This window comes from Rhynchophorus ferrugineus, unplaced genomic scaffold (assembly GCF_030347505.1).
Source record: "Rhynchophorus ferrugineus isolate W39M unplaced genomic scaffold, kcgeb_rfMv2 rfM1, whole genome shotgun sequence".
Taxonomy (NCBI): Eukaryota; Metazoa; Arthropoda; class Insecta; order Coleoptera; family Curculionidae; genus Rhynchophorus; species Rhynchophorus ferrugineus.
The window spans coordinates 21,057,539-21,083,064 of NW_027472580.1; the positions used below are offsets into that span (position 1 = coordinate 21,057,539).

General features: G+C 32.1%; 4 protein-coding genes across 6 annotated transcripts in view; 2 read left to right on the forward strand and 2 right to left on the reverse strand.

Moving 5' to 3' along the window:
* Positions 1 to 428: 428 nt before the first annotated feature.
* On the reverse strand, positions 429 to 15,907 carry Dlg5 (MAGUK family member discs large 5). 2 transcript variants are annotated; one of them, XR_013008061.1, is made up of 23 exons: positions 15,472 to 15,907; positions 14,910 to 14,986; positions 14,745 to 14,857; positions 14,419 to 14,689; positions 14,135 to 14,354; positions 13,601 to 13,775; positions 13,264 to 13,545; positions 13,001 to 13,204; positions 12,801 to 12,945; positions 12,467 to 12,739; positions 11,345 to 11,622; positions 10,952 to 11,282; positions 8,437 to 8,769; positions 8,086 to 8,350; positions 7,780 to 8,000; positions 5,784 to 6,019; positions 5,533 to 5,726; positions 5,198 to 5,469; positions 4,915 to 5,141; positions 4,658 to 4,862; positions 3,430 to 3,596; positions 1,739 to 1,960; positions 429 to 1,679 (listed from the first exon to the last, which is right to left on the reverse strand). XR_013008061.1 is itself a non-coding variant. In XM_076418970.1 (23 exons), exons 2-23 carry the CDS (start codon positions 14,944 to 14,946, stop codon positions 1,481 to 1,483), a joined length of 4,896 nt encoding a protein of 1,631 aa, XP_076275085.1. In that variant the 5' UTR covers positions 14,947 to 14,986; positions 15,472 to 15,907; the 3' UTR covers positions 429 to 1,480. The 2 variants fall into 2 exon arrangements, 1 of the variants encoding a protein (XP_076275085.1); XM_076418970.1 differs by having other exon boundaries at positions 3,430 to 3,622.
* On the forward strand, positions 15,854 to 16,989 carry Den1 (SUMO peptidase family member deneddylase 1). Its single transcript, XM_076419049.1, has 2 exons — positions 15,854 to 16,366; positions 16,418 to 16,989. Exons 1-2 carry the CDS (start codon positions 16,032 to 16,034, stop codon positions 16,719 to 16,721), a joined length of 639 nt encoding a protein of 212 aa, XP_076275164.1. The 5' UTR covers positions 15,854 to 16,031; the 3' UTR covers positions 16,722 to 16,989.
* Positions 16,751 to 22,279, reverse strand: LOC143206422 (fatty-acid amide hydrolase 2). The gene is made up of 7 exons (XM_076419044.1): positions 21,759 to 22,279; positions 20,783 to 21,002; positions 19,942 to 20,244; positions 19,732 to 19,871; positions 19,317 to 19,502; positions 17,634 to 17,836; positions 16,751 to 17,575 (listed from the first exon to the last, which is right to left on the reverse strand). Exons 1-7 carry the CDS (start codon positions 21,948 to 21,950, stop codon positions 17,230 to 17,232), a joined length of 1,590 nt encoding a protein of 529 aa, XP_076275159.1. The 5' UTR covers positions 21,951 to 22,279; the 3' UTR covers positions 16,751 to 17,229.
* A 319-nt stretch (positions 22,280 to 22,598) lies between these two features.
* Positions 22,599 to 25,526, forward strand: part of LOC143206226 (cytochrome b5 reductase 4) — a 227,083-nt gene continuing 224,155 nt past the window's right edge. Inside the window, exon 1 of one of the 2 annotated variants that reach the window (XM_076419037.1) lies at positions 22,599 to 22,997. In XM_076419037.1, the coding sequence (XP_076275152.1) occupies positions 22,829 to 22,997 (169 nt within the window). In that variant the 5' untranslated portion in view covers positions 22,599 to 22,828. The remainder of the gene's footprint in view (positions 22,998 to 25,526) is intronic. The other variant, XM_076419021.1, reaches the window with a different exon arrangement.

Here is a 25,526-nt window from a genome sequence, read left to right on the forward strand (position 1 = left end):
GTTGAATATAAAAACTTCTTTAGACGTTGGAATTCGTATTAAAGAGATTTGTTCAACTGACTAAGTCATTTATTTTCAACATAATTTCTCTAACTATATATTATGAAATGTCTCACGTTTGTCTGTTCATGATAAACTCAAAAACTAGAGTGATTTATGAAGGTTTAGGTGCATTATAATTTGTTGCGTAAGTCGGTTGAAACGTGATGATAATTGTTGAAAATGTCGGAAAAAGTCAAGCCACCTGGAAACTTTAATCTAAAACGCTGCCTAATATCTGAGATATAACAAAACAAAGTATCTAGGTCTATATAGAAAAAATCGCGATTCCATACATCTATTTTGTAGGGATAAGGATAGCTCACTATACCCATTCTTCACATATTGCAATAACTAACAGTAAAGGTAATCAAAATATTAACACAGAATTACAAATACAATAATTTTATTGTTCTTAGAGATTTCCGTTGAAAATATGAAAAGTAATCACAGAAAGAAGAAAATAATATACAACCACCTCAAATGCGTAATGTATAACTTTATAATTACAATTAAAATATTTTTTGGAATCATGTTTCTTACTTGTTTCAATATATTCATCGTCGCAGACTTAATCAAAAAGAAAATTAAGTCTTACGCTTGGTGCACATATATATCGCAGTAAAAGTGAGATTCGGAGTATCTAAGTTAAACATCGTCAAAAGTTTTCTTTTTTGAGATAATTTGGCAGGCGAACAAGGCACAAAAGTTATTTAAAAATCACCTTGTAACGCCTTATTGGAAGACTAACTAGTACTTTAATTTTTTTTTGTTTTCGTTTCGTTATAAAATATTTATTGGACTATATGTTAAAATATATAAATCTATATATTTATAATATATAATCAAAAAGCTCTCTTAGTATATAACAATATCATGAGCTTGTCGTTGTGAATGACTATGTTCACAAAAATAGTGAAATAATTTATACTGTTCATTAAACAGAAAACATTAATTCTACTTGCATTCAAATTGCGTTAATAGTTGACTAACAAAATCTTATAAATATAAATAAAACAATATTTAAGATCAGTTTAAAAACAATCATAAATTATTTTACTTTACCAGCACTATGTATACAAATATCTAAAAAATTTGGTATCAATATTTCCCGATATTGCATATCGATCGTATTAACAATTCAACACTGATGAGATTTCTTTAAAGTCACAGGAATTTTTTCAAATTGTTCAAAAAGTGTTGATGACGATCATAAATAAATTCGATCTATTTTCGTCAAAAAATAAATAAATAAATATTCAATTTTATATATAGTGTTAATCCCGGAACAACTAACGGTAGTTAAATTAAGTTGATTTACATGATTATACAGAATGATTACAAAATATGGAGCATGCTTTGTTTAATTGGATGGATATTTGTATCCTGATATCTTCAGGATTTGTTATTAGACTGTAAATTGGATTTGTATATGTTGAAATTAGTGATTTGGAACGGGGACCCATTGGCTTTTTCTATGTTCCGCATCGACGGCAGCTTTGACTTGTGCGCAGACATGGGCGACGTTGGCACCGGCTGACACCACCGTAGTAACTAGATGACGATATTCTGCTTCGAGTTTATGTCCATGTTCAAACATCTCTTTAGCTGCTTTGCCGGATAATTTATCTACACTGCACCTGAAGATATTGAATTTATTAACTATTACAATTACAATTAACTCAACCATTAAAATTACCTGGCGTCTTTCACCTCTCTAATTTGTTTAGTGCTCTTAAACTTGATGAGAAGTACAACTGGATTAATTTGTTGTCGTCTAAGACGCTGTACACTTGCGATGGAACAATCAAGCATGCAGTGGAGACGAGAATTTCCAACCGCTTTGATGGCGTGTACTGTGATACACTCAAAACACGAACCCCGACGACGGTACTCTATTATAAGACCTTCCTCCAATTCCCTGTTATAAACAAGTCACGTTATAATAGTGGCTAATTATGGAGAATCATAGACTGCATACGGCAAACTTCGTCTGATTTTGCGACGTTGCCATTTACAAGCAATTAAGAGGCAGAATCCAAGGGATTACAGAGGGAATTTTGGATTCGACCTTGACAATGGGAAGAGGTCTGTTTTGTAAGGTTAATGTTGTTGTTGTTAATAGTTTATTTCTTCTTGTAGTATTCATATTTTGATTATAAATAGTAAGCAGAAATGGATAAATCATCGATTTGTGAATATTGTCAAAAAGCTTTTATAACACCTTTAATCTGAACATACATATGAGGACATTCCATTCAGGTGCATTTCTATTCGATTTTTATTTTAATTTTGTAAGTTGGATTCAATTCTATAGCAAATTCACACTACTCATTCCTCGTAACTGGTATGAAATTGATAGAAAATGGAAAGTAATGTGAAATAGAATACATTAAAACAAATGTGGGGCATAAAAATTACTTAAGTAAGATGTTTTTATTGAAATGAGATAAAAATATGATTGCAGTTAAACTAGTTGCTAACATTTCAATAGATGCTATATCGGATGAAACCAAGATAATGTAAGCAGTGGCAATTTGGAATGACTAGATTTGATTCGTAAAGATTTACATAATATCCAACAAGAAAGCTGATTGAATCATGCAGGTACAAAGCAAAAAGTGGCGCTACAAGTGTTAAACCACGGGTAAATGAGGTTAAAAATACAGGATGTGTGTTATATAAGCCACAATCTAATTTTCTGGGTACCTACCTCACTTTAAAGGAAGAAGATTAATTATAATGAAAAAAGTACAATATGAAATATTAAAACAATATAGTTATGATTGTACATGTGTAAATTCTACACATTGATTTATGCATATGTATTTGAATTGCATTCCTTGCTTATATTAAATGAATTGGAAGAGGGGTTCCATGCTGTTGGCTGAGATCATCTAGGATTTGCCACTACTTAGATATATTTTTGATTAACTAATTATAAAAATATATAGATGTTTGTGTTTAATAAGTATGTTACGTTTGTACTCTTTAAATATATGAATAATTGACAAGAACTTTGATTTATTATTCTAATGTTTATATATTGACAAATACTGATTTATTTTCTCTTTATTCCCTTAACAAATATTTTAAAATGAAATATGTTTCTAAAAGGTTCTTTATATTAACTTTTTTATATTACAGGAAATGAAAAATGTAGCAAAAACTTAGCTAAAATTTTAACTTGAGTCTCAACAGTAATATTAGGTTAATTTGTGAATTCAAGATAATTGATTTCATTTATTCTATACTTTTTAACTATACGTGTAATTTGCAAGAAGCGGTAACGTTGCAAATTCAAATCATTGTGCGCATGTCACGATTCTCCAGAATTAGACTCTTGTCATTAATCATGTTGTTTTAAGGAGACCAAAAAATATAGCCTACCTGTCGAGTTGCGCTTGAGTACATCTTCTTGCTTCAGTGGCAGCTCTTTGAAATTTTTCCGGAAAGTCGCTAACTAGTTTCTCAGCAACGCATTCAGCCAAAGGTCCAAGAACTAAGACTGGTCTAAACTCGGGGAATTGGAGCCGCTCAACACGTTGATATGACATCTGCGACAAATCCTCATGCAAAGAACCTGAACAGTACCAAAGTTGTAATAAATGGTATTCTAATTTTAGGCGTTGTTTTAGCGTTACAGCTGGGATTTCAATACGTTAGTTACGATTTCTTAGATTTTATATTATGCCTTAAAAGAAACTTTTTATTTGTTGGAGGTTTGGGAAATACATACTGATGTATTAATGCCGTACTCGCCTTGCTTGTGTATTAATGCAGGTACAACAGAACACTAATAATAAATTAATTTGTAAAATAAGATTAAGCATATCTAATTTAATTTTTAAAATTTAACAAAAAATTGTTGCAATGTATGTCAATCAGTAATATGGCGCTGTTGGGAACTCAGTCGTTAGGTTCATAACATTTCTTGAGAGTCGACTACGAGTTGCGCTTGCGTATGTTTTATAAAAACGGTGGTTTTCATCACTTGACACACAAATGATACCCGAAGCATACCTCTTTCAGAAATGATTGAGCAGTTTAAAGATCCGAAATACCAATGGAAAAATCAAAATACAAGTAAAGAAATTCATAAAGAACGGTAAAAAACGTGGAGTCTTTCATACAAAATTCAATCGGTACAAAACTAAAGCTCAATGATACCAGCAAAAGATTTGATTTTATAAACTAGACTGTAGAATCTTTTTTAATGTTACTAACATCTTGTTTTCAAATGAAACTCATATTCATCTTGATACAGGTAAATAATTAAATTAACCCGTAGTATTAACAGAATTACCTCTATTTTAAAGAGCATTGGCTGAGATGTTTTATTGCTTTTTTTAAAGATAAGTTTCCATTTAGATAATATTATTTTTAATAAATAACTTCCCCAATTGTATATTTTAAAATTAATAAATATTTTTAAAAAATTCAATTATCTACTAAATAGAAAGTTTCTCTTCAGACACCTTGTAATTAATACCACTAGATGAAAGACCACAAAAAGCAATATGCTGACAATATAAATGTAATTTGCAAAATGTCATACAAAATTAAAATATATATTTTAAAATAAAAAAGCCCACAAATGTCAATTAATGATCAATACCGCTATCTGATATCCATCCAGGAGTTAAGTTGCAGTAGCTGGCCAGCTCTTTTGAATCCCGAGAATTAGACGAGCCCATTCCTGAGGAACCGCTGCCGCCTCTTTGGTGTTTCTTACGACGGAAAAAACTTCGTCTAGCTGTTGCTGTAGCACGTCCTTCCAAAGCGTCACCCGCTCCTCGACGTAATAGCATCTCCTCCTCCACCTAAAGTAGAGTGTCAATGATTAACATATATAAAAAAAAGGAAAAATCTGACCTTATATTTGCTTGGTATAACACCACATTGTTGCCTATGTCCCTCTCCATCCAATCTCCAAGCTCGCCATTCACCTGGTACTCCGTTAAACATGGTATTATCCACATAGAGAACGTCGTCTTTGCTGAAAGATAACTGAGGTGGTTCAGTCAATTCGTTGCCTCCTCTGTCGAAACCACAACGGACATACAAACTGTCGCCTGGTTTATCTTTGATTTCGTTGTATTCTGAAACATATTTATATTACATCTGCCTTTTTCCATGTGTGTTCGACTTTACATACTATCTATTCTGTAATGAGCCAAAACAGTAACTTTGTCAGCGGGTTTTGCTAACTCATATGCAGCCTCTTCAGCAGTAGCCGACCTAAGATCGCTACCGTTGTATTCTAAAATTTGATCACCCGTTCTTAGACCGGCGTGATACGCTAAAGAATCTGGCTGTACTGAATGAATAAATATACCAGCAGCATTTCCACCTACTAATGAAATTCCTAGGTTAGAGGTCTTAAGTGTTTCAATACAAAGATATCTTGGCTCTTCCATGGATCCTCCTCTGAAACAAATTTTATATATTTTTATTATAAACATTTCCCAATTGAGCATATATTTATTTTACCTTGGACTTCCTATATTAGGGCCGCCACCTTGTCTTTGCATTACCATTAGGGAAGGTTTATTTTGCAATGATGAACTTTTCCTAACCTCTTTTGGGGAATTACATGGCGTCGCGTCTCCTTCCCCCTCATCTTCATCATCGTCGTCGTCTTCGTTTGATGAAGTGCCAGATAGAGAATCACCTCCGCCGCCGATCTGACGATAATTACGTGTAGATAAATATACTAAAATCGGTCTTGCTTTTAATGTTACCTCATGATATTTATCAGGACTGTATTGAACAAGCATAGTAATGGAATTCCCGCACTGCCTCAGAACATTGGCTGCTAAGTTGTATGTGGCGTTGCGCATATTTATTCCACAAACTTCTAACAGTTGATCACCAATTTGCAGCCCCACTCGGCTGGCTAAACTACCTTCCGTGACCGTCGATACGAAGATACCTCCGGTATCTGCTATTTGTATACCGAGAGGTTCGTTAGATTTATCTAGAAGATAAGAAGTGTCCAGTAGGTGTGGTTATTTTTTTTGTATAAAACTGCCCCCATTCTTGCATACTCCTAACCGAAAACTAAAATATGTAACATGCATGTAACAGTTAGCTTTGGACCGTGTAACAATCTTTCGTATCTCCCTTTTGAGTTTGATGCGGCCCAATACCTACAGCTTTATTTGTTTACGGATATAAATTGGCTTAGTTACTGATGATTATATTATCTAATCAACGTTGAGTAAGAATCTAACATTCTTTCAGTGTAAGTTTTTAAGACTTGCATTAGTTGGCCGACCTTGGAGTGTTTAAAATTAATTCTGATGCACCTCGTGGTTGGCGAATATTGTAATGACGAATTTTATACGCAAAAGTTTGTATGGCTACTAAATTTAGTTGACCAACCAGCTGGTTGAGTTAAAATGTCGTTGATTAGAGAAATAAAATGGCTAATGAAAAGTAGAGGAAAGAGAGTGGTATTAAAAAAGGGAAAAAATGTGGAATATTAACCAACCATGCCATTTATAGCCTTTGTGGATAAGAATACAGAACATGGTGAATTAGATTGATACAAGTAATATAAACTGTCTTGGTGAAACATACTCATAGGATGTAAGATTTTAGTTTTGTGCAAATGATAATTTTGTTTGAATGTAAATATGGTTGATACAAGTGACATCATCACTGAAAGCTCATTTCATTTCTTATATCGACGACAAACTTTCAACACTTACAATTTTCAGAAAGTTCAAATATTCAAGGGCAGTGTATACTTCTTGAATTTTTATTGTTTATTGCTACAATAGGTTCGATACTTCTTTGACTTACATGAGTAAATAAAAAATATGTAAAAGATAACCCGCCACGATGTTTTGTACATTTAGTTTCAGAAATAAATAATGTTTGGTAACTTAATGTTGCTCTAGTTCATAGAACATAAAATGCCAACTAGCGTTGGGAACTATCGACTGTTTAGTAATTGACTACTTTTTACTATCGACTGTTTCTGTCGTGTACTTTTAGTTACTATTTTTGGTTCTACTAGTTTCATTCGACTGGTTTTTAACATTCTGGCTCTGTCGTCCTAGCCGCGACCTTGATAAAAATATACCCAATTTATGCTTACATAGATTAATATGTAATATATATAGTTTTATGATATTTTTGGTAGTTTGCTTGTAAATAACAATATATTGTATATTAATATAGCAGCATTTTAGAACGATATTTTTCAAGATTGTTAATGTAATAGGGTAAAAAGTTTAAAATTGTGAATGATAAATAGTAAAATACTTTTGATTCTTTTTATGGCTCGATTTTTGTTAAAAAATATTTTCCGTTCAATAATAAAGCATTTACTTTATTTTAAAAAGCTCTAGTAGTTATTGTGCGATCATTTTTAGTTATGCCATGGATTAGTTTTTTTTTTATAGCAATTAACATATTAAAATACGATAAAACATTTGTGGGGTATTATTCCATTCCATTTTACAGATCCACAGAACATTCAAATATAAAAGTAATTATACTTCGTTTAAAATGAAATTATAAATTGCATGTTAATAGTATTCAGAAATAATTTTTTCCCTCTTGTTTTTTAAAGTTAGTATGTGAAGGTATATGTACATCTTCATCTCGTTATACTACCGTTGGAAAATAAAAGCACATATAAAATTAACTCCAAGCAATTATCTCTAATAATAATAATAATAATATATATATATATATATAAATAAAGAAAATATATAGTTAGCTCACCTATATGTACTCGGCGTAATTCTCCTGGTAATGGTTTATGCCCCCAAGGACAATAATCCTTCGGACCATTAACTTGGGATGAATGATCACCAGGGCTACTCAAAACTTCTACGTGAAAAATTGGCATCGGACTTCCTCTTTCAGAGCTGCCTCGTTCGATACTACCGGTACTTACTTTCGACGTTACACTAGGGTTAGATGGTACTCGAAATCTCTGTTCCCTAAGATTATAACGAAATATTATATTTGTGACTTAAACATAAACATCTTCATAAAGTTGCAAAAACTTTTAATAATTAACGGTACCTTTTTCTGGGAAAGGTTCCTCCAGGCTCTAACAAATCAGGGGGCCTTCTGCTGCCAATATCAACGGATGGACTGTGATTATGATGATAGGGTTCAAAACTGAAACTTTCTCGAGACTGGTTTATATGGGGATGGGGATGTGGGTGATAGGGGTAGTGCATCCTGGGTGATACAAATAGTTGACTTGGACCTCGAGAATGTGAAGGTCCTAAATCAGTACCAACTATACTGTCCCTTTCTGAATCAGATCCATATTTACTTATACCTGAAAAAAGCCATTAACATTATATAACTTGATTGAATTAAGTAGGTCTGTTTAGTACGTCTAATATATTTAAAATTAATATTCACCCATTCTATTTTTCTTGTAATAAGGCAAGGAATCTTTCTCGTAGAGCCGTTGGTCTGGCATATACAAGCTGTTGTCCGAGTTCATATTAACACTATGTCGATTTGATCCATTACCACATTTTACTATTTCAAACGAATCAGTAGCCATGCCGAAATGATGGGTTGTATCAACGCTCTTGTAGCGGGAGTATCTATTGCTTGGAAGAGGATTTAGTGGAGCTAAAGATAAAGGTACTGGTGTAGAGTTGCGATAGTAATCTGGAGTTTCTTTGGATTGAGGCAGTAAACTAAGTGGAGGTCGTTCTTTTGTACGAGTTACTACAGTACCACCACCTAAAAATTAAAGCAAAACTTTTTGTATATTTAATTAAGTTATCTTATGTACTGTTATTAATGTAAATTTTGGGCTTGAAGCATAGAGTTGACTAATTGTTTTTTAAACTATATTGAAATTATATTTTTAAATAATTATTACATTATTTTAAATCATATACTTCCTTCCTTTTAAATCCTTCCTTCCTTCAGCTATGAAAATTTCAGGTAAATGGTTCCAGCAGATGGCTTGGCAGTAATTCTCTTAAACCTAAATACCACTATTTTTTGTCAACTGTTTTTAGCTGTACGAGCAGACAGATTAATGAACATAGGCGATTTTCCTTTTCAAGTGTTTGTTTTTAAATAGTGGCAATATTATATTTGAAGCTTTCATTTAGTTTAGAAAAGGAATAGAATGGCAGCATTATTAGTGCCTCCGTGGATCCAATATGTCACCACTGCTTATTATTTAAATAAAGGTGTGTTTTCATCCTTACATAAATGAGAACTGATGCCCTCATAGAATTATAAGGCTGATCTCCTTTGAATCAACAAGTCATTAACATATCGCTATAAGAGGTCGGTCCGACAAGTACTTAGCCTCATCGCCCGATGGTGCCACTGTCGCAAGAGAAAGTTACTACGTAGTTCTCGTAAACGAAATTTCAGCCGAATCGGACTCATAGTTTTGTTTTGGCCGCATGTAGAAGCGGGTGTGTACAGGATTTTGGAAAAATGGAAAAAAATGGAAATCGCGCAGCGAAATCAAAGACCGCTTGGATGCTGTGTACTGTAATTCTTCTCCTTCGATGGCTGTTGTTGAATTAAGGAGTTTCAACGTAGTCGCACATCGGTTTTTGATGAGCCACTCCCAGGTGCCCTGAAAACGGCTACCACGGAGGACAAAACGACAAAAATCCACGATCTCGTATTGGCAGACCGCCCACTGAAGGTGTGCAAGATAGCTGAGACAGTAGGCATCTCAAAAGACCGCTTGGGTTACATCCTGCATGAAATATTGGGCATTAGAAACCTGTCGACGTGATGGATGCCGCATTTGCTCACTCCGGGCAACAAACGCAACTGTGAAACCACTTCGGCGCAGTGTTTGACGTTGTTTAAGCGTAATTCGGAAGAGTTTCTGCGTTGTTTCATGATCGTCGATGAAACATGGTCTCTGTGGTACACACTAGAAACCAAGGAGGAAGTGTCTAAACAGTGGGGTTCACCTGGCAAACGTGCTCCGAAGCAGGCCAAGACTGTCCTATCGTCCGGAAAGATGATGGCCTTCTTTTTCTGGGATTTACAAGGTGTGATCTACATCGACTACCTGGAGAATGGCAAAACGGTCACAGGGATGTACCATGCCGAACTATTGGGCGGATTCGACGCCAAAGTGCATAAAAAAACGGCTTCATTTGACAAAAAACGTGCTCTGACACCATGACAAAGCATCGGCTCTCACCTCCGCACTTGCCATAGCCAAATTGGTTGAAATCGGCAATGAACTGCTGCCCCATCTACTATATTCTCCAGATTTGGGCCTATGCGACTTTTTTTCTGTTTCAGAACTTGCAAAAAATCATGAGGCATGAGGTTATCGTCGCTACGGAAGCCCACTTTGCAGACCTCGAGAAAACGTATTCTCCAGAAGGGTTAAAAGAAGCTGGACCATCAAATGTATCGAGCTAAAATGGGACTACATTGAGAAACAAATCGCCAATTTTCCAAAATTTTTGTTTTTCTTTTGTAGGCTAAGTACTTATAGGACAACCCACGTAAAATGATCCAATGACATTTAATTGCAACTACATGCTGCCCAATGAACTTTACCAAAACGATAAAATTGGTGTTACTAAAACTGTTATTATCCTGTGGTATCTTGTTAGAACCAAAGTTAGTTCGAGTCTAAAAACGTAATAGTCACTACAAAAATATATTTGTATGTTCCTGTAAGTCGTTCCAGTTAACGTAAACATGTTACAATTTTTATTTACCATAAAATAATTGATTTTATGATGCAATGGTTTTTTACTTGTGGTTTTGTAGAGCACCAAATATGATAGTTCTGTTTATGTAACCTCTAAGATGTAAATGACTTCCGTTAAAAAAATATTTACCACCAAAATCGACGTAACATAATTTAGTAACAGATGATCAACTCTATGATGAACTTAACTAAGTTGAAAAAAAAACATACCTGGCGTTAAAACCGCGGTTGCTCTAGCTTTTGGCCATGTACCCCCATTGTTTTTCTCCTCCTTGGGTTGAGATAAATGTCGCTTCGCCCCTCCTGACGATCTTTTAATCGTGCTATGATGATAACTATCCAAAACGGAATCCAGTGCAGCAATGGCCTGTTCGTGTCCGAAATCGATTGCGTTTGGCGAACTGTTTCGGTATTTCTTTTTGTCTTCTTTGGAATGCCTCCATGGACCTCGCATCAGCTCTAATTTTTCCTTCAACCACGCGCTGCTGTTTTTCTCTTGATTATTGAATTTATAATCGCCTTGGCTCAGCCAATCTTCTGTCTAATGATATCATTATTTGATTAAAATATTGGTTATGACTTCCGGCTTGAATGAATCCTCACCTGTGAACTACGATTTTCCTTTTTGTTTCGTCTAACTGGAGTGAACACATTTGGGCACTCGGGATAACTCATCTTTAGCGTGGTGATGTTGATAACTTCGGTGTTCTCGTCGTTGAGAACTTGCATGGCATCGCGTACGTTTTCTATATCGTCCATGGATTTTTCATTTATTCGAAGAATACGGTCGCCAACAGTTAGACTTTTGTCCCGCGCCGCCAAACTGCCTTCACTAATTCGATTAATGTACACTCCCATTTTTAACGACAATCCATGACAACCTGGAAAATGATTTTAATTTTCATTTAAAAATAATGAAATTGGATACAATGAAATAAAATTTTTACACAAAATATTAATGTCCAGTATAATTTTTCTGTCGATTTTATAGGTCGCTTTAGTGCAAAATTATGTAAGAATATTGGGTGTGTTATTCCTGTTATATAACTGTGACGCTGTAGTGTCTCGTGATTCTTTAATATATAAGGTCATTAGTTAGTCATTAATGAAAAGTTGTGAGTGATTTCATTACGTCGAAGCAATGGAAGAAAAAAGATATCATTCCGGTTTTTAGATGAAAGGGTAAAAATGGATCCACACTATGTTTTAAAAAAATGATAAAAACAAAATTATACATATTAATAAAAATTAATTACACCCATTAAGTATATTAAATATTAATGATGAACTTAACAGCAAGTTTTAGGTCATCTTTAATCATCTAGTTTTCCACTGATATACAAATGAAATTGTACACACTAATTAAGTATCTTTTATATTATGTTGGCCCTTAGAAACTACGATAAGTAAGCAAAAAAGCGTAATATTTAAATAGATAATATTTCTACACCAAGTAACTCAAATATATCGATTAGTTATTAGTCCGAAATAGAATAAAACGTTTCAAAACAATAGTACTTCCGATGCATATAATCTTAATTATCTTAAATGAATCGATTTAATAGCTCTTGTTAGACCATTAATACAATTCTGTCAAGTCGTCTAAGTCACTGTTTTATTAGATAATTGGGTGCGAAGAGTAACAGTGGCCGATAAAGTTGCCGTTTGAATAAAACTGAGTATAATAATTAATATAGGTATTGTGATTTTAGATGGAAACCATACCTGGTGCTAAGCGCGCAGTGTGAATCCATTTAGTAACTTGTTCACCGGATGACCCAATTTCATTTCTAGCGCATCTAGTTCTACGAACTAAAACATGTGCGGCGGGCATGCTCGAGCGGATAGCTTCCGTGACCATTCGAAGGGACACCTGACTGCAATCTACGTCATTTACACGTAGGATTCGATCATGAGGGAAAAATTTTCCAATAGCTGATGATCCAGGAGCTACAGATGCGACGTATACTGATCCATCTCCAGGAAACTCCCTACCCCCTATTGTGAAATTAAAATATTATTAGAATTTATATCACTCAATTAATCCACACCGCCATACCAGCAAATTCCAAGGCTTCCTCGTCGGAGCTGGTTAGGTCCAACTGAATTACTTCTGTATGACCACAAGAATGCATTTCTTCGATATTAGACTGAGATAATCGACCTTCACGTTCGATTTGTGCTTCTAATGCTTCCCTTAAAGCCTAAAATCAATTATAAATACGTTATCAATTCGATTGAAATGTCAAATATTAAAACCTTATTTTCCTTTAAAAGTTCGTTTCGTTGTTTTTTAATTGCATCGGATTCTCTTAAAGATTCTGCTAACTCTGAGACAGCTCTGTCACGTTCTTTTCGCATATTATCACATAAAGTTCTAATGCTCTCTCGTTCTAAAACAATTTTATCGCGTTCTGAAAATGCCCAATCTCGTCTGCCTTTAGAGACTTCTGCTTCTTGTACCTGCAAGTTTAATACAAAATTAAATATCCGGAAGATTTAAACTGATTAGCGTTACTAACGGCTTCAGCCAACTCTGTCTGTGCCTTGTCGAGACTTTTTCGTAATGATTCTAGTTCTTGATTTGCTTGATCCAAGTTATCCAGACGTTGCCGTTGACCTATAGATCGGGAGTCATCCCTCAGGTGTTCTTTACGTAAGCCTCCATCACCTACAGTTCCCATATTGTCGATCAAACGTCCCCTACTTTTTTTCATTTGGTCACCTAGCAGAAGACGACCATCTTCTGACGTTGCTCCCAATTCTCCAAATTTCTCTCGAAGATCATTACATTCTTTTAACGCCTAATAAAAATTTTAGAACTATGGTATCTGAAATAAATTAAATAGGTAAATTTACCTTATCCCGTTCATGTAAAGCACTAACAATTTCTCTTCTTAATGATTCCAACTGATAATTTAGACCTCTCTTTTCTTCTTGAAGTTCCTTTTTGTCTACATCAAGGATCTTAATCTTCTTCAAAGCTTGAGAAAGATCATCACTCAACTTCTCCATTTCCTTGTGCACTGTATCTCTACAATTTAACATGGATAATTTTATAATTGTAAAAAAATATTTTAATAATGTTCACTTTGAATGGCATAAAACATATTTTCTGTTGGGCATAATTTAACTTAACAGTTCTATAAGTGTAACAACTAAACATTGAACAATATTCTATCCCAAATCATAAGTTTGCATTTAACATAATAATGCTAATAATTAAACAAATATACACCACAGATAAAATTTTGCCTAAAACATTATTTCATAACACTATCATAACAATGAGTGTGTTGCTGGATAACATTAATGTGCAAATATTATTTGGACTCCCCTTTTAAAATATGTATGAGATATATTTAAAAAAATGGAATTCTACAATGTACAAACCTTTCACTCATTACTAGGGTATATTCAGCCATTGTTGCATTCCTCTCATCTGTTAATTTTTTAATATCTTTGTTTGCTTTGATAGAAACATTGACAGCTTCTTCATATTGTTGTTGTAGTTTTTGATGAGCATCTCTATATTTTGCATAGTCTTTGAATAATTTTCCAAATTGTTGTCTTAAACCTGCAATATCTCTTTGTGCTGCTCCTCTTTCTTGTCCTAAATTAATTAATTGCAAAATTATCATATATATATATACATTCATATTTAATTTGTATAGTACCTAAAACTTCACACTGCTTTAACAATCTGGCATTTTCATCTTGTGCAAGTTCTAATTTGGATAGTGCTTGAGTATGAGACATAAATAGAGCCTCAGATGCATTTCCATTATGTTCAGTTAATTCTTTGAGCAGACGCTGGTTTTCTTCCCTAAGTTGTTTATTTTCTGAGACTAGTTCTGTATATTTAGTTCTTAAAGAAGCTGAGTCTTGACTAGACACTTCCAATTGGTTCATAACCGCTCTTAATTGATCACGATAATAATCTAGATCCTAAAGTAAGTGTTGTTAAAATATGCATCCACATACATCTATTTCATACTCATACATTTATAGGATGGTCACATCTTCTCCGGGAAGTATTTAAATCATTACCTGGTTTATCAAATTGAGATTTGTAAGGTTCATATTCTCTAGAAGAAAAATTTCTTGCCAGAGTACCTTTAAAAAAATTTCATAATATTATGTTAACAAAATGTTGTAAGTTACTCACTACTGCTGCCAGCTCCTCCATCACTATTTGAAGCCATTTGTTTAATATATTTTAAGTAAAAAAATACTTAAAAATATCTAAAACCAATTGAAAACATCTTTAAACTAAAAGCATACTGATTATTAATACTAATAAATAATATCTGAGCTAAGGTAAGCCAGACTATGACTAGTGACCTCAATTTTTTATAACTAGAGGGTACAAGATTGGTGAAAAACATATATAATAATATATTTATATAGTATTAGAGCATATGAGGTGCATTTTCCATCTAAATTAATATTCATGGTTTCATATAATGTATATATTATTAAAAAAACATATTTGCTTTAAAAGATACATGTTAAATTCGTTAGAAAATATATATTTTCTTATTGTTTATTTCTGTATTGTGTTATTTTAATTAGAATCTAATTAGTATGGCCTACGTTACACATATTTTATAATCTTACCAACTCACCCATCCATTAGTTTTCTTTTTATCAGACAAATTAATACAAAATTATATTTAGACTATTACTAATCCCTCTAATAGGTAAAAGACGGAAGGAAAATGATTTACCTGGTGCATGGGCTTTTGTTGTTACATAAAATCATGTTTCTGTTTTGTGGAATAGACAACACATTCACTGCACTTTCTTTTCACCAAGATTCAGCCATTGTTGTAAATATTTTTCTTTTTTAGCACAAGATTACGAAAATTGGAACCCATACGACATTAGTCACATATGAATTGTCATTTTCGGAAAATAGTTTAGATATGTTAAAATAAATGATTATAAAGTGAATTAATAATTGTATATACCAAAATTCTAGATATAGCTTAAAAAATAGTGTTATTATGCTTATAATTAATAATTAGTATGCTATATTAAAAATATATTAGTTACCACTGTGCTTTATGTGTTGCATATACATTGTTGGAAAATAAATAAATTAATATTAAGTATTAAGATATTAAAAAATCAGTAAAGTACTGTCAGTTACAGAGAATAATAAGTGAGGTGATAATTTTAACAATCAAACCTTATTAATGTTTAACTGGTTGCAAAAATTTAAATGACAACTATGGATTATTTTTAAACAAAATCAAAATGGACAAGTATTAAAAACAGAACGGAAATGAATACTAACGTTACTGTTCTTAGCTATAATGAAAGTTTGCTTCGTAAATCAGATGTGGATTTGCTTAAAGGACCTCATTGGCTCAACGATACCATAATATCTTTCTACTTTGAGTATTTAGAATTAGATTTTTTTAAAGGAAATAACTCCTTTTTGTTTGTTTCACCAGAAGTTACTCAGTGTATAAAGATATCACCTCAAGAAGAACTTAGCATATTCTTAGATCCTTTATTACAAGAAAAAGATCCTAAGTTTATATTTTTTGCTTTAAATGACAATGAATTAACAGAATATTCAGGAGGAAGCCACTGGAGTTTGCTGCTATATTCTAGGTAAATGTAGTGTTAATTTTAATTGATCTATATTTATTATCAATATTTTAGATTAGAAAAAACTATATTTCATTATGATTCTTCTAAAGGTAGTAATGAAATGCAGGCTTTAGATCTTGCTGAAAAAATCCTAAGATATTTTGGCTATAGTATAGAGGGCCGTTTTCAAGAAGTACCTTGTCTTCAACAAAATAATGGCTATGATTGTGGGATTCATGTCCTCTGTAACACTGAGCAGTTAGCAAGTTATGCTAGTCATTATGGGAAAATTCAAGGGTGCCCCAAGATAGTTCCAGAGCAAGTGCGTTCCAAAAGATTTGATATTTTAAAACTAATAGAAGAGTTACGCAGATGAGATCTGGGGGATTTAATAAATTTAAATAATAAAATTGTACAGTTCTATATTTGGTATAAAACATATATAACAATTATAAAAATAATTTAAATTGTACAGGTGCCTAAATGATATCTTCATCAACAAAAGTCATTTAAGACATTACATCTTTTCGAAATGATCTAATACATGGTGATATTATCACCAAAAATATTAGAAAATCTTCCATATAAATATTCATTTATAAAAAATAGTTATATCATCATATACATTAAATGCATTATTTATACTATGGTATTTTATTTAGTTTCAGAATAGAGTCTCTTATATTGTCTTCAAATTATTTACTTTTTTTTTAATAAGAATGTTTCTTTCAACTAAATCTTTGAAAAATTAACTATATTAGTGTTAATTAATGTACAAGTTATTTGCTTACGTTAAGTATTTTTAATCAAATTTTATTTAGGAATTGAACTTCAATGATCCCAAAAAATTCAAAAAGCCAATATTTATCCGAAAAAAGTGGGAATCAGGCTTGAACCTCTGGTGGAATCCAACCTCCAAATGCTTTCTCCAGCTCTCTTGCAACCGCTAAACATAGCCTGTCGTTACCTTCGTTTGCAATGACCTGTATTCCAATGGGTAACCCGTGTCGATCTAAACCCATAGGGACGGCGGTTGCCGGTAATTTTAGCACGTTAATTAAACCAGTGTATGCAAAGTTGAATGGTTTAATTAATGGTTCGTTATGATATGGGGCTGAGGTAGGGTGAGTTGGGTATAAAAGTACGCCGTCGTCTGCTAAGAGGTCAATTAACTCCAATCGTAAAGCGTCCCTTTCTTCTTTAAGGTATCGATATTTTTCGTCGCCATACCTAGAATAGTGAAAGTTATCAAAATCGTCATTCAAGTTTGTAAAATATTGAGTCTTACTTGCAGTCTCCTTTCTCGAGTAGACATGTGGCCAGTCCAATAAATGTGTGATTAGATAAACCAACCACCCACTTGACTAACTCCCAGTAAGGATTGATGCTGCCTTTCAAGTTGGTTAGTTGTTGTGCAAACATCGGACCCGATGGTGACTTCATATTAGCAAACCATAGAGGACCGCTTTTGATAAAACGCTTAAAAGCCACCTGGTAAAACAATGGATTGTTAAATTTGATGAGTATTATAGATTTAACCAAAAGGCATTCTCACTCCTTTATAAGGAACATTTATTTATAGCATATTAAATTTATAGCATATTAAATATATCAGAAGGATTAAGCTCTGTTGTGCGTCCTTGCAGATCTTCGATGACTCACTTCTGATTCTGACATGGATAAGAACTTTCGGACTAATCGGGCTAATTGTGTACACTTAGTTTATAAATATTAGTCAATAGTTTTTTTTAGGTGTTATATCTGTTGTTGCCGGCTTCAAATCCTGCTGGGAGCATGGATGTACTTTATGTTTGTTATTGCAATTGCAAATGTCTTTAGGCAACAGTGGAAATTCCGTCAAGGAATAATCATCCCAGCCACGTCAGTAACCAGTAAAAAGGAGACTTTAAAATATTAAAAAAAAACTTGTGGTTGATAAAATGACTGGTATAGTGCGGATATCCTTTATTTAAAACTGATTTCTTAACTGTTGTAATTGTATTTTGTGAATAAGTTTTTCGTCAGTATACGTTTTCTCCCTTTGTATTATCTATTATAGTCGACCCACTGATCTGTAAGCACTGTACGGCCTCAGTACAATTTATAATCGTTATTCTACAGGCTCAGGTGCGTATTGATAGTACGAAACTTTCTTTGTTTGGTGAAGATCCGAACATCTGGTACATCCATATATACATTTCTCATTGTTAACCATAGGATCTTTAACTATATACTTTGGTTTCTGGTCCAAACGACTTGATCCAGTATAGCCAGTAGTTCGACGCTACAATGTCGACACTGTCCATGCTTCTATTTTTTCTTCATGTATCTCAAAATATTTTCTTTTGGATGTAAAGGGGTAAAGCTATCCACGTGGTATGTTGCGCTGTGTAATGTTTCGGATTTTTTTTATGAAATAATTTCTTAGATTAATTATCTAATCGATAGTTTTCTGATAAATTATTAATAATGGGTATTATTATTATTAATACCAAATCAGTTAGCAGGTGGTAGGCAATTTTAAATTGTTTCTGGTAGAGTTTTAGAATATCATTTAAAGTAACAGTAAGTCCTTAATACAGTCAAAGGTTACATTCAATTTATATCATTTTATAAAGGCTAAATAATATTTTATGGAAATATATTACAGGTAAAATAAATGTATATTTACAGGCTATTATGGAAAGTCGGCAGTAGTGGCTTTGACTGATAAGAACTGACAAATGTAAAAGAAAAACAGTTTTCATTTGAGATTCATTAATAATTTAGGATTAATTTATATGAACTTATTCAAAAAAGATCACTTTGGTTTAAAATGTATACTACGATTTTAGCATTCAGTACTCAGAAACTCAGTACTCGACTTGTGTTTCCCTGAGAAGAACAAACTTTTATAATCTTCTATTAACTTCTGCTGCAATAATATGTTATCTACTTGCCTTGTCATAAAGTTCATCTGTTATATACTTGCCTTATTAGCTTTAATTGAGTAAGCCTTGTCCAAGTGTTGGGCAATTTTAATAAACAGTTCTCTAATGTCTGGCGCAACCGACGATATCAGATTCGAGCCTCCATCGCTGTCTTGGTAGTAGAATTTAATGTTTTTGATATTGACAGCTTCGTCTAATTTTAGAGACGGATTGTTGTTGCTTATGACCTGAAACAATGATAATAATAGATAAATGGGAAAAAATAAAATCAAGTACACATGTTATTATAATGCAGCAATGATAATTAATCTGAGTCATACAACTATACTTAATAGATTTCATTGTTTTAGATACTATGATACCCTCTTCTTATAGATAATGTCGCATATATCAATTTTAAAAGACGTTTTAAAATATTCTATTAATGTGGTGTTTCATTTGGTTAATGTTACTTGCTTTCAAAATTGGTAAGAGATCCTCTGCCCTTCTGCACATGGGTCCCAGTCCAAGAAATTTATTTTGCTCTTCAGTCACTGGTTGGGGATATTGTCCGTCATTTGGAACAGTGAAAGGTGAAGGTTTATGACCAAAAATTCCTAAAAATGTGTTATAATTTTTAACCGAAGCAAATATTAATCATAAAAACGACTTGAAAAACAGCAGTACCATTAAAAAAGGCAGGCATACGGATTGAGCCACCTATGTCTGATCCGACTCCAAAAGCTGATGCAGCGCTAGCTTGAGCACATCCTTCACCTCCAGAAGAACCACCCACTATTCGGCTTGTGTCATATGGATTATTAGTTCGACCATGGACATGGTTGGCACTTTCCCACCACATGCATAACTCGGACACGTTTGTAAGCGCTATTGGTATCGCGCCTGCTCTCTTGAGACGAGCTATTACTATGGCATCTTCCTCGGCTTTGATATCCTTACGGCATACCAAACCCGAGGAATGTATCAGACCTAAAAAATATACCATATAACATTTGATAATTCCTATTATATATTGAAGACATGATTGAAACTTAAAATAATTTAAATCGGACTCTGCTTTTAGCACTTTTATTTCATATAGCGACAATTTGTGTAAAAACAATTTAATTTTTTAAAAGCACATCGTTTTTAATTTAAATTGTTTAGTTTTATTATATCTAGATTTGCTTTAAAACCATCATAGTATATCATGTAATATCCGCGATTTATTTTCTTAAAAACTACAATAAATTATGTAAAAAATATGTGCTGGTTTTTAAAATATTCTTATCTACTCTCAAATTAACATTCCTTTTACAAAAACCGGTATAGTCTAAAATGAAATAATTAAACTTAGAATTTTGTAAAGACCTTCAAATCCACATAGGTATATACATAAGGGGCAACAGATAGTGCAATTAAAATTTAGTCATAGTCTTATAGAGTCCGCGTGATGTCATTCAATAACTACCAGGGCATATAAAAGAACAGAATAAAAATATTATTTTTGACGTCAAAATCGACATACCTTTGACTGCAATGCAGTCTTTTGTGGTAAAAGGCACACCAAGGAATGGCTTCTCTTTTGCGAGAACCTCCTCAGAAATGGTTTGTGATTTGATCAAATCATCTGCCGCTCTCGCCTCTCTTCTAGCCTCCTCAAATCGATCTGCTACAACACAATTCAACACCGGATTTACTTCTTCTATTCGTTCTATAAAGGATTCGAGCACTTGTTCACTTGATATCTGTAAATATTATTGCTTGTTTATGTATTCACAGTTCATAGCACATAGCACCTAGGTAACAGTAGGTAGGTTTAGGTTTAGTTATTAGGTATTTTTGCCAATACCTGAAGCTATATCCGAAAATGTTTTATCAAAATTATTAATAGTTTTTATGAAATTTATTATATGTCAAAAAATATTCAGCAGCAAAAGCATTTTTAATGGTTAATGATAGTAAATAAAAATATTCCAAAAAGATTTATTTTATTTAAGTTATTGGCGAATGTATTTTTGAAGAAAATAGATGTAAAAATGTCACTAGTTAGTGATTAATCAGAAATTATGATTTCTATAAAAAATTGACTAAAGTCTGGGAATTAAATATATTTAACAGCTTGTTTTTTTGAGCCTCCACTGTTTGAATGAAGTGCTATTTATAAAGAATCTTTTTCATACTAGCTATTTCCAAATATACGAGATATTTCCAGCAATTACTAATAATATAAAATAAACTTTTTAAAATGTATACTGACCATATGTTTTTTGTTTTGTAAATGTTAACATTTTTTAATGGTTATTATAAATCACCCTCGTATAGTACGAAAAAATACTTACCTTTATTTTAAATACACTTATGTTTACGCTTCGTAACTTATTTTTGCATGTAATGGTAATGTTATCTTTTATTATGCTAAACGCGCGTACATCTAAAGAGCGTAATCAACAACGAAAGTTTAAAAATAATTGGAAAGTAGAGATAATATAAAACTTACTTACCTTTTTGTTTCTGATTTTTAAGGCTATACTAGTGGCAGATTCCAATAATAATATATCTTTGATAGGAGGCATAGATTCTTTGTTTCTTCCATAGACTATAGCGAAAAGCCAGTGGAAGAAAACTTCTAGAAGCCCAAAAATTACTTTGGTTATTCTTCGTGCATACTCGCGGAATGCATTATCTTTGCCCATTTTAATTAAAAAAATATTTATTTATTACTTGCTACTTTGCAATATATATCGGACCACTATTAATCGTGCTAACTCAACTAACTAATTAACGAATACTGTTGTTTTATTGTGGGTGTTGCTTTGATCCCCACCAAACTTCTTTCTGCGAAACGTGACTTTTAAGGTTATGTTGTTAGCGAGAATTACTAATAATTTGGTGTATTATATCCATTACCGGATACGTTTCAACGGCAATTCTTACTCATTATGTCACTAAAATATTTGTATAAACTGTGCACTACAAAAATAATTGTTTTGACAGTCAGCTGATTTGTAAACAATGCCCATTTGTCAAGTCGTCAATAATTTCTTTAAATGCTGAAAGGTTTTTATCACAATTATAGTTGATTATCAGTGTTCATAGTACCGCCTTCTGAGATTTTTATATTTTATACATTTTTCACACGCTCTGTGTGTTTTTTCGATGCCCCTATAGCTATGAATTAATTTATCAAAATGCGATAATTAATTGATATCACAACAAACATATTATATTCAATCACAATTAATATTAAATTATTTATTAAACAACATATATTTCAAAAGTTTTTTTTTGTCTCCAGAACGAAAATATAAATTAGATGAGAATGTTTACGATAAAACGGCAACGTCTCCTCGTAATCGTTTGTTATTGTTCAGTTAAAATTTTCAAGTTAAAAAGAAAAGGAAATGTGTGTATATAGTTAATTGTATATATATTTTATATAAAGGCCGGTGTTTTGTGTTGTTTACAATAACTATTATAATACGGGTGGCTATTAAATTTACATTACGTTATAAACTTGTTATTGCCCAATTAATTTGAGGTTAAGTGTAATTGTTATTAAGTTACATTAAAAATGAATGAGAAAAACAAATATGAAGGAAAATCGAACCGTGGTAAAACCAAAGACCGAATGTTCAATAATAAGCTTTCATCAGCGTTAGTGCCACCGGTTTTAAGGGAAGTCGGAAAATTAGCTGTTGGTGTAGCCTCCGTGAGTACTGGTGCTTCAGGATCAGCAACAGGTAAGATATATATAATTACATCTATATTTATCTATATGAAGATTAATTGCGAATTATTATAGCTATTATTATAATTGTCTATTTATACTACTTATTTTTAAGTTGTATTTAACATTTGAATTGACAGGACATTGTCGAGCTATATGTATAATTTGTTTATTTATGACATTAATTTTTGTTTTTCATGAAATAACCACCTATTTTATTCTATGAAAACAAGTCATGAATTTTTTTTAATTAGAACTAGTTTTATTATTCCAGTACATTAAGTAATGAAATACTGAGATGATATTTTTTAATATATTTATTTATTGGCAAAATTAATACCCATGATATTATTTAGATATAAATGCGCTTTAGTAATACAATCAAGTTTTAATTAAAAATATTTAAATAGTAAATCGCATATTTCGTTTTTTGGATATTGAGCTAATTGGATTATTTTATATTATCACATAATTTTATCATTAAACGACGTAATGATTAATTCACATTAGGTTTTTAAAACATACTGTAACATTTTGTTCTTAACGTTTTTTATGGTTAAAAATTTAGTATTTGCAGTATAGTAATTATTATGTCAGATAATTAATTTTTTTTTTATCTTAATACGTGTTACAGGGTTTTATCAGACAAGTATTACCGTAACTTAAAATATTATTCGAGATTTGTTTTATTTTTAAATACCTTCGATAATATATTTTATTACACAATACCATTAATTAACATTTTCAAAGGTGATGATCAAAAGATGATGATGTTTAAAATGATCTTGTTTTAATATGAAAAAAAAAACAATAAACTTGTAATTATTTTTATCTGTAAACTTGCCAGATGAGTAAAATATATGTGTTTTTAAGTGCATAATTTTAATTACGTATACAGAAGTACTATATATATTTAAATATTTTTTACATTGTTATTGCGAGGAATTAAAAACCGCTTTTCTGGTTGTGAAATTTATATTATTATTTATAAGGCAATTAGTTATAAAGATTGGTAATTGCCTGAGGTAAAGTAAACGATTAACTCTAGATTTTATGTAACTATATATAAGAATATATAAGAATCTTCATCTATTAGATTCTAGATACGTTAAAATGAAAAAGAAAAGGACTGATTTTGTAAAAAATGTGCTGGTAGAAAGAGTTTTCTGTGGAGCACTTTTTGAATATAGTATGGCCTATTTATGGCTGTTGTGAAAAAGATCTCCATGTCCCGTAACAAGTTATGGGGGGAGCTATTTGTAACTAATCAGCATTGATTGAAAATTATGCATCGCCTTCGCCATTTTAAAAGACATCCTCAATATTTTCAATGTTTAGAGTGTTTTGTATTTAACTGTTAAGATCCATGCCACCATTATTATTTCGTTTTTCCATAACAGTTTATCATCCTTAATCCTAATATCGGATTGGGATTGTATAATTTATAAATAATGATGGCAAATGTCCACTTCATAAATCTCCTTTATGATTATTTATTGTTCAATATTTTTTATTGTAGTTAATATTTGTTGTATTGTGATATGTATGAATATAATTTGACTGGGTTGACTGATGTTTAAGCAAGAACAATAAATAATGGTTTTTATGCTCTTAACTTAACTTATCGATTAATTAATTAATATCGTATATATGTTCCAATATAACAGTTGAGGGGATAGAAAGATCTATTATTCAAGATATTAGAACTTTTTTTGAACGAGGTACATTTAAATGTTACTTAACTATTGCTAATTGATTAATTTTTTTGATCACTACTGTGATGTGGTCACAAGTCATCGTCATATTACAAAGTTTAGTAGCGGATGTTTTAAATTTCGGGTAATTCGGAAAAAATGGAAAAAAAAACCGAAAATTTGCAATTTCTATACATATTTACTCACCTTATGTATAATGCGTGATCCAAAATATTAGATCGGTGCATTTTTGTATTTATAATATCTAAAATTGTCACGGTCCGATAATTCTTGAAGATCCCAATAAATTGCTTTCAGGTACTGTATGTATTACTAATGTATGTAGAGGATAAAGCTTGATTGGATTGAAGGAAATGTTCATAATCATCATTAGTTTATAGCCGGTGCTTGGGGATAGTATCTACTACTCAACCAATACGCCGCTATTGGTGCCTCAGGACTTCGAATATTCCTCGACTAAATTTTCAACATGTCAAAACCATTGTAATCTGTATCTCTGAATTTGTTCCTCAACTGTGTACTGATTGTCGCATTAAACGAATAACTTCATTTTTAATATGATCTTGCAGAGAAATGTTTAGAATGTCTTAAATATTGCATTTAGGGAATGTTAATGAAATTGATTCTTTTAAACCGACTAAGGAACATTTTGTTCTTAATACTTACATTTAGTTAAATCAATAGCTATCACTGATGCTCACATTCCTTAATCAACGATTATATAACACTATATCTATATTATTGTGATAAAATTACAAACAGTATCGAACCACTATTAAAATAATAACGGTAGCACAACCATATGCAGTTTGTATGCAAATGCGATC

Coding starts and splice junctions, on each gene's coding strand:
- LOC143206422 (XM_076419044.1), bottom strand. CDS start 21,950: ATGGGCAAAGATAATGCATTCCGCGAGTATGCACGAAGAATAACCAAA. Junction 20,245..20,782: donor AGACTGCATTGCAGTCAAAG/GTATGTCGATTT, acceptor TATATTTTTTAG/GTCTGATACATTCCTCGGGT. Junction 17,576..17,633: donor CTCGAGAAAGGAGACTGCAA/GTAAGACTCAAT, acceptor TCACTATTCTAG/GTATGGCGACGAAAAATATC.
- Dlg5 (XM_076418970.1), bottom strand. CDS start 14,946: ATGGCTTCAAATAGTGATGGAGGAGCTGGCAGCAGTA. Junction 12,946..13,000: donor AACTTTTAAAGGAAAATAAG/GTTTTAATATTT, acceptor AATTGATTTTAG/GCTTTAAGGGAAGCATTAGA. Junction 1,961..3,429: donor ACTCAAGCGCAACTCGACAG/GTAGGCTATATT, acceptor TGTTTATAACAG/GGAATTGGAGGAAGGTCTTA.
- Den1 (XM_076419049.1), top strand. CDS start 16,032: ATGAATACTAACGTTACTGTTCTTAGCTATAATGAAAGTTTGCTTCGT. Junction 16,367..16,417: donor AGTTTGCTGCTATATTCTAG/GTAAATGTAGTG, acceptor TCAATATTTTAG/ATTAGAAAAAACTATATTTC.